The following is an 8320-nucleotide window of genomic DNA, read 5'->3' as shown; positions in this document are numbered from 1 at the left end:
TTTTTTTTTTTTTGTAAATCGATAGCCACGAAAATTACATTAAAATTATATTTATTGTTATCTGACGACAGGATCGTTTCATTTTATGGACGTTCAATCATATTTTTTTTTGTAAATTGCATATATACGATGATTTTATTGCGATTGTGAATAAGGAACTCGTTGCAATTTCGAAAAAATGAGATTATTTTTCTTCTTCCCACGAGGACGAAGATCGTTTCCACGAAGGAGAAATACACGAGAATGTTTTTCCAAGAATTATTAAATTCAAGAGATCCGTGCAAGAAATATAGGAAATGTCTTCGCTCACGAGAGAAAGAGAGAGGGAAAGAGAGAATGGCAATCATCTCGGATTTTTTCGTGGTACACGAAATCGTAAGATTATACTTGAGTCTTCCAGGCACGGTTGGACTCATTATGTCATGTATGAAATACTCTCACCGAAGTTGGGCACGTTTCTTTCTCGAAAAAAAAAATATATATATACATATACATACATATATATATATATTTCTTTTCTTCTTACTTAATGATTGGTTATACTGATTTATATATATATATATATATATATATATATTTGTTTTTCTATTTTTATCCTCTTGAAATTTGACGATATCCACCTTAACGACTTGCTTTCCTTTGTCGTTGAAAAGTCATTAAGTACCGCGACAATCACGGATATTTCAAGCTTTTCTTTATTTCGTTCGACATAATGAGACTTTCGAGAATCATTTGTTGGAGACGATATCTTCATTTGACGTTAATTGAATTATCAAAGGAACATATGCCATGACGAAACTATGCTTTTATGTTACTTCAATCAGTATAAATCAAAATAATTCGTATGCATACCACACGTAACTATATGCATTCGTACATGTCTACGGTGAAACGATAAAAAGTGCAATTAAATGACTCATCTATTAAACAAGAAAAAAACATTTCCTTTACGTGAATATCAAATATTTCTTAATATATTTTCAAATTATATATATATATGTGTGTGTGTGTGTGTGTGTGTGTGTGTAAATGTTATCGGTAATTTTAGTTTAAAAACTATTAGAAACGATTTTCTTCTTGTCCACGAGTGCGTGTTAAACTCCAATAGGGAATTCTTGAATATGTTCGTTCTCGTGAACGTTCTATGGCATACTATCCGATAGAAATCGTTCGCGTAAAGTAAGTAAATTGCACTTCCGTGATCATGGGATTACATTCGGTGACCAATAGAATATATTTTAAGCGATAAATCGTTTTAAAATATCGGAAATTTCATTGATCATTTAATATCTACTCTTCCTGAGAATATTTAATGCATGTTAAAGATTACAATTAGTTACGGACGATAAACAAGAAATCGAATTATTTCTATTTCTGTTAAGTCGAATCAATGTTAGGAAAATTCCATGAAAATTTATTATCGTCGTTGTCACGCTGTCGTGTAATTTGCTTAAATAAATATACACGAATACAAACATACACGTACATACACAGATATATTTAAAATAATGTGACGAGAGAAGAGCTACTTCTCGAACAATTTTCTTATCTTTTGAATATTTTTTCAAGTGTCCTCGAAAATGTCACGCTCTTAAGAGATAACTTTCTACAAAATTCACGTTCTTTAAGATATAACTTTCTATAGAATTGAATTCAATGAGCACACGACATATTTCCATTAATTTTAATATTAAAAATCCCTAACATAAAGTAATACGTACACATATATTTATATATAAAATAATTCTTTGACGACTTTGAACAATGAAATCATTCTATAAATGCTTTCTCAAGTGTCCTTGAAAATGTCCGATCGCGAGGACGATCGAAATATATGATAAATATTTATGTTCTCAAGGTGACTTTTTATAAAATTCAATTTATTGAACACGACGTTGGTCCATTAATTTTCGCTAAATAAAAAATCGTTTCAAGAAAAAAAAACATATATATATATATATATATATATAAATATACGTACACGCATATATCTATATAAGATAATCTTAAAGATTTCAACGAAATCAATCGATATGATATTCATATAATAAATAATTTGAATTTAAATTCAGCGTAGATTTGATAACCGATGATCACGTTTTATGAAGTGTCGAATGTTCGATAAATCAGAAATTGATCGGAGTCAAGTTGCAATTATGGAATATCGATATATTTTGAATGACGTAGGAGGAAGAACGTTTTAATTCGGATTCAAGATTTTTCCTCGTCGGCTTTTATATATTTATAGCTTCGAAATACTTCACGTTTCTATCACCTTCAGGCGTTTTCCCTTTACGTTGGCCTGTGAGAAAAAGAGAGCGAGAGAGAGAGAGAGAGAGAGAGAGAGAGAGAGAGAGAGAGACGGAAAAAAAGCGAAGAAGAAGAAGAAGAAGAAGGAGAAAATTCCTCGACAGATTCGATCAACCTGAGACAAATTGCTGTATAATTTTCCTCGGGATACGATTACATACGCTAATGGCGTAATAATTCATAGGATCTCGCTTTAAGCTCCCCTACACGTGAAATAGTTTATGATATTACCCTTACGTAATAAGGTTGGAATCGCCATCGAAAGTTTTTCCCATGGTAATTCGTAAAGACTTCGTTTTTATAAAATTCGCGATATGCGATGGAAAAAAAATACGCGTTTAACATTCTTTTTTTTTTTTTTTCGTTATTATTATCTTTTTTTAACGACTATTAAATTAAACATATATATATATATATATATATATATATATTTCATACACATATGCGTGTGTGTGTAAATTCAATAGATCATCGGAAAATATCGATCGAAACGATCGAATCGTATTATTTCTCGAAATAAATCACACGTATAAAGACTTATCATTTAAATAACCTATTCGATTGCTTAGTGAGAAAGGAAAAGAAAAGGAGAAAGAAATAGAAGAGGAAAAAGAAAAAAAGAAAGAAAGAAAATAAATACGAAGATGTATAATACGCCGAGGGAGAGCCTTGGGTGACAAGTTAAAAAGACAGAGAGAGAGAGAGAGAGATAGGTGCAAGAAAAAGAGGAAACAAAATATTCATACACACATATACCTAAACCTACACGTACATACACACCCATAAAGACTTATATATTGAAAAGGTTCACGAGAAGAAGAGGAGCCTGGCAAACTCGGATCATGCTAATGAAATTCTCAAGATATCTATCTCGTGCGCCACTGTGCACGAGGCATTAGTTTAGCTTCTCGCTTCAAGGCCTGACCGATCTTATCTGAACGCGCGTTCGTACGCGCGTATCAATTTCCGTGGAACGTGAAACTCGAAAGAGCAAGGGTTGGAGGAAGAGAAGAATGGTGAGAGAAGAGGAAGAGAGGTCCTCTATTCGCTTTTTCTCACTTAAACGATCTTGGAACGTGTACTAACAGTTCCATAACAGAACTGTTATCCGGAAAAACTCATCTTTGTTATAACACTTGTATTATATTTGTCGATTTAATTATCGACAAAATACAGATTTCATCGTAACGTTTTATATACAAGTGACTTTAAAGTAATCCATCTCTCTTTGAGAAATTTCTTTTCCAACTAATTCTTCTTTTTCTTTTTTTTTTTTTTTTCTTTTCTTTTTCTTTTCTTCTTTTTCTTTTCATTTTTTTTCATTCGAATCGTAAAATTATGATTTTGTATGCTTATTTGCTTACGCGTTCTTCGGTCGTATTTTGGGAATGTAATTTTACGACGAATGCTTCTTTTTCGTGAACGATATTTACGTATCACACGTGTTCTCGTATTTGGAAATAATTTTTTTTCTTCGTTAAAAATATTAAAAGAAATATCGTACGCACGCGAAGTACTTTTTTATTTTGTTTTTGTTTTTGTTTTTGTTTTTTTTTTTTTTTTTTAGTTCAATTTGTAATTTTCTATTGAATTTTTATCTGTCGATAGTTTTGTTTTTCTTTTTATTTATTTATTTTTTTTAATTAAATAAGATAAGATCGGGAGGTACGACGATAAGATATATTGTGACATTTGAATGAGTCAAAATATTGAAAGAAATGTTTCGTACGAACATTCCCGTCAACTGCAATTTCCTGCTATTTCACGAATGATATTCATATCGATCAGTATTATTTTCTCTTTCTCTTTCTCTCTCTCTCTCTCTCTCTCTCTTTCTTAAGGCTACCAAATCGTTATCGTCACTGATATACTTTTTAAAAGCGTTCTGACAAATTGCAGTTGTAATGACCGTGAAGAACTTTCGCCATCTTGCAGACACGAATTCGCTGATGAGTTGAACGTTCTCAGTTCTCTTTTATATTTGGTCCTACCGGTCCCGTCAAGGGCCATCAATGACTGTCACGAGCATTCGTAATAACTCTGTGCTAATGCATCATAATGGAGCATAGTATGAATCATGCGAAAAAGGATCTCGTTCGGTCCGTTATTGAAATATGCTCGAGAAAGTGCTCGAGGCTCTTCGATCCAAACGATATCGATTTTAATGTCCTCGTTATTCTTCGTCCCTCATCATCTCTCAACCATATTCTTTTCTCTCTCTCTCTCTCTCTCTCTCTCTTTTATTTATTTATTTATTTATTTATTTATTTATTTCCATCTTTCTTTCTTTTATTTTTCTTCCAACGAATCCGAATAATTCCAAGGAGAACGAAAAGTAAACGATTTGTAAAAAAAAAATACTTTTTTTTTTCTCTAAAGCAATCACACATTTTTTTCAATCGAATCTTTTCATCGAATTTTTCTACAAATTGCTGACTCAGTGCTCGTTTTCTTTTTTTTTTTCTATTTTTCTTTCTTCTTCTTCCTCTAAAAATCGAAAAAGGAAGAGAGAGAGAGAGAGAGAAAAAGTGTTACAATTTTTGTCGTCGTTACGATCGAAAGAGATCTCAAATTGCAACGTCAATCGAGTTAAAGGAAAGATCGGATTAAAGCTTGAAATTCACTGTAATTTCATTCCTCCCCCTCATTCCTCTCTCTTTCTCTCACTCTCTCACATTCTCATTCTCTTTCTCTCTCTCTCTCTCTCTCTCTCTCTCTCTCTCTCTCTCTCTCTCTCTCTCTCTCCCTTCATCTCTCTCTGTTCGTCTGCCTTTCTCCATGTGTTCGTGATCCGTAAATCTTTTTCCCAGAGCGTTTAACTTCTCTGACCCTTTCAAGAGATTTCCAAGCTGAAGAATTACACCCTTTCCCTTTCTCTCTTTATTTCTCTCTCTCTCTCTCTCTCTCTCTCTCTCTCTCTCTCTCTCTCTCTCTCTCTCTCTCTCTCTCTCTCTCTCTCTCACTCCTCCGTCGAAGAAGATTTTATACTCGACTCTTATTTTTTTTTTTTTTTAACCATGAAAAGAAAAAAGACATTTTTCGATTTGAACTAAAAAAAGAAAAAAGGAAATTGTAATTTTTCTAAGGAACGAAATGATGAACGTTTTGCGAGCTCGTAAAAAAAATAATGCAAGCTGGTCCAAGAGAAAGAAAAAAGAAAAGAGAAACAGAGAGAGAAAGGAAGATCTTTAAAACGAGTCAGTTTACGCGTTTATGCTCTTTCACGTATGCGTTCTTATAGGCGAGTCGCATAAACTTAACGGTAAAACCAAGACTGATTTTCCGGTGCCATAAAATGTGCGCGCGGGCGCTGTTACATCCAGCAATTAACGATCGTAAGCCCAGTCGCACGAATTTGATTTAGAGCTCGGGAAAGAGAAGGATAGAAAGGGAGAGAGATAAGATATAAAGAATAACGCAAAGAGAATTAAGAGTATCTACGAATTACCATAGTTCAGACCAATCGAGATATATTATATTTTATTTATTGTTTTACAAATTAGCACATTTATTTCAAGATAAATTAATAGTAGCATGTATTTCAAACCGTTACAATGTGCTAGTTGCATCTACCTATTCTCTTTCGTTGATGTTTCCCGTTATACATCCGAACGTCATTATGATTTAGATAGATAATCAAGATTAGATAATTATTTATCGGTTTATAAGTATGTCAGAAGATTGATAAAAAAAAAATATCTATAAGTTTAATTATAATAGAATGAAATTCTTTTTACTGACATAGATATGTATAATACGATATAAAAAATTTTTATAACTCAAAATTTCATCGCAACTCTTTTATAATTCTAATTCTAATAGTTACTTATTATATTATCTTAGGATGATATAATTAAAAAGTAGATTGGAATGATAAACTGATTCGTTGAGTTATTATTATTATTATTATTATTATTATTATCATTATCATTATTATTTTTATTATTGTACTTTGAAAAAGTTGAAATATTATACTGATTGTAAGATAGGTGCAATTTTCAAATAATTTAAAACTCACTCGACGAATCGTAACCAAGAATAGTCGGCGATTGTTGGGTGAGGAAAGAGGAAGAAGGGAAAAGGATGGATGATGGAGGAAAACGGAGGAAGAAACGAACGAACAGAGCATAAATGGCGTACGTACGCGCTCGTTACGTCGTCTAAAAATATCCCAAAGGAATATTCCTGGTGGTTTCTTTCGACGATTTTCTTTGCCCGTACTTTTACTTCTTCAACATGACTTACGTCCATACGTATCCATGTATGCCCCTTCCGAAGTAGATAAAAATAAGGATGAACCTTGGAAACTAAATCGAATTTCATTTCGCGAGACAAAGAATCTTGAATAATTTGCTACAAGCGTCAAGTTTTTATCTAGAAAAATTTTCCTATACGAATATACACGATGAATGATTTTACGAATCGATTACTTCTTTTCGAATCGTTTTTTTTTTTCGCAAAAAAAAAAAAAAAAAAGTCTCGAAAGGAGTAATTATCAGTCGACAACCCCTACCTGTACATCAGCCTTTAACGAATATTCGATAAAACGTTCGCGATTTTTTAACTCGATTTAATTTTTTTCTTCTCTCTCTTTCTCTCTCTCTCTCTCTCTCTCTCTCTCTCTCTCTCTCTCTCTCTCTCTCTCCCTTTTTTCATGGAATCCGTACGCGTACTCATATGTATATCATGGAAGTGAAAATGTTTCACGATCATTCCCGGTCAACTCTTGGAAGAACGACGAGCATGATTTCTACGGTGGTGGCTACGGCGGTCATCGTTAAAACGCGGCTGCAGTATTCAGGTTTTACGGTCCACGTTTCTGTCTGGCTGCAGTAGTAAAAGGAAATGCACCGTTGCACGTCGCGGCCGTTATACATCCTTCTTCGTTTCGAAACGATCGACTCATAACATACGTCAAATGTAATTTTTGGTTAGGTTTGGCCCCTTTACCATAACTTCGACTCTTCCCTTCTCCTCTTCCCTTCTCCTCCATCCCAACCCTGTCTAAATACCCTTTCTTTTTCACTACGTCCTTAATCACGTTGTATCGCGTCACAGTACAAACTCTGTTTTGTACTGATACCGATTACGATTTATAACGATTCATCATTTACGTAAACGATATTAATAATTTTTTTGTTTATGAAATAATACCTTGTAGGATATCCTATCGTCGTTTTCAGAAGACGAAATATCACCCTCTTCTCCGGAAACTGTTTCAGCTCCTGTTTCCACCGATTGATAATCCGCTTCGCTATTCCAGGAGTGTCGCCTCTTCAAGTCTCCTGTAAAATGATTTCAAAGTGAAAGTTAGATCTGTAAGATCGACGTTGACGTTCTCGTTGGTATGTTAAGAAAAAAAAAAATTAATAAATAAAAATTAGTAAAGATGACGATAATCAATTGCTTGACACGATCATTTCACGTAACGATAATCGTTCGAATACTTGTATCGAGTATCGAAAAGTATGCAAACTAATAAAAATTTCTCCGCATATCCGTGCATCGTAGTATCGGTACGAATGTTTTGGTCTAAGTATAAACGTTCGAAACACGTACACGTGGCAAACTGTGATGACGTTAATTAATACGAGCGGACTCAATCGAGTCAAGTTTAATTAGAATCATCAGTATCGTTCATAGATGCTGGCAGCTGTTTAACGTCTACACATTGATCGAAGCGTGGCTAACAAAACTCGTCGCTACTGCTTTTTACCTTCACGTTTCTTGTCTCTTTCACTCTCTCCGTCCCTCTCTCTCTCTCTCTCTTTCTCTTTCATATAAGTTTGTCCTTCTTCAACATAAAACCGTATAATCCTACAACGTGCTGATCTTCTCTTACGGGGACAGGATTTCCTGTGCAACACATCACGATCCGGATAGAATCTCATCCCGATCTCATTGGACGGTTATTAATTTTGATCTGGTAGGACGGAGTAACTCGTTTGTGATAGTTAAAAAAAAAAAAAACAGGAAAAGAAAAAATAAAAACAACAATGAAAAAGGAAAT

General features: G+C 33.6%; 1 protein-coding gene across 8 annotated transcripts in view; it reads right to left on the bottom strand.

Annotated features, from left to right (window-relative positions):
• Positions 1 to 8320, bottom strand: part of LOC122633283 (heat shock protein DDB_G0288861) — a 42129-nt gene that overhangs the window by 2335 nt on the left and 31474 nt on the right. For all 8 annotated transcript variants that reach the window (XM_043821012.1, XM_043821009.1, XM_043821010.1 and 5 more), the window contains one exon: positions 7465 to 7595. In XM_043821012.1, coding sequence (XP_043676947.1) covers positions 7465 to 7595 — 131 coding nt within the window. The remainder of the gene's footprint in view (positions 1 to 7464; positions 7596 to 8320) is intronic.

This window comes from Vespula pensylvanica, chromosome 12 (genome assembly GCF_014466175.1).
Source record: "Vespula pensylvanica isolate Volc-1 chromosome 12, ASM1446617v1, whole genome shotgun sequence".
NCBI classification, from domain to species: Eukaryota; Metazoa; Arthropoda; class Insecta; order Hymenoptera; family Vespidae; genus Vespula; species Vespula pensylvanica.
The sequence above is the reverse complement of the archived record's forward strand: the minus strand, read 5'-3'. Positions and strand labels throughout refer to the sequence as shown.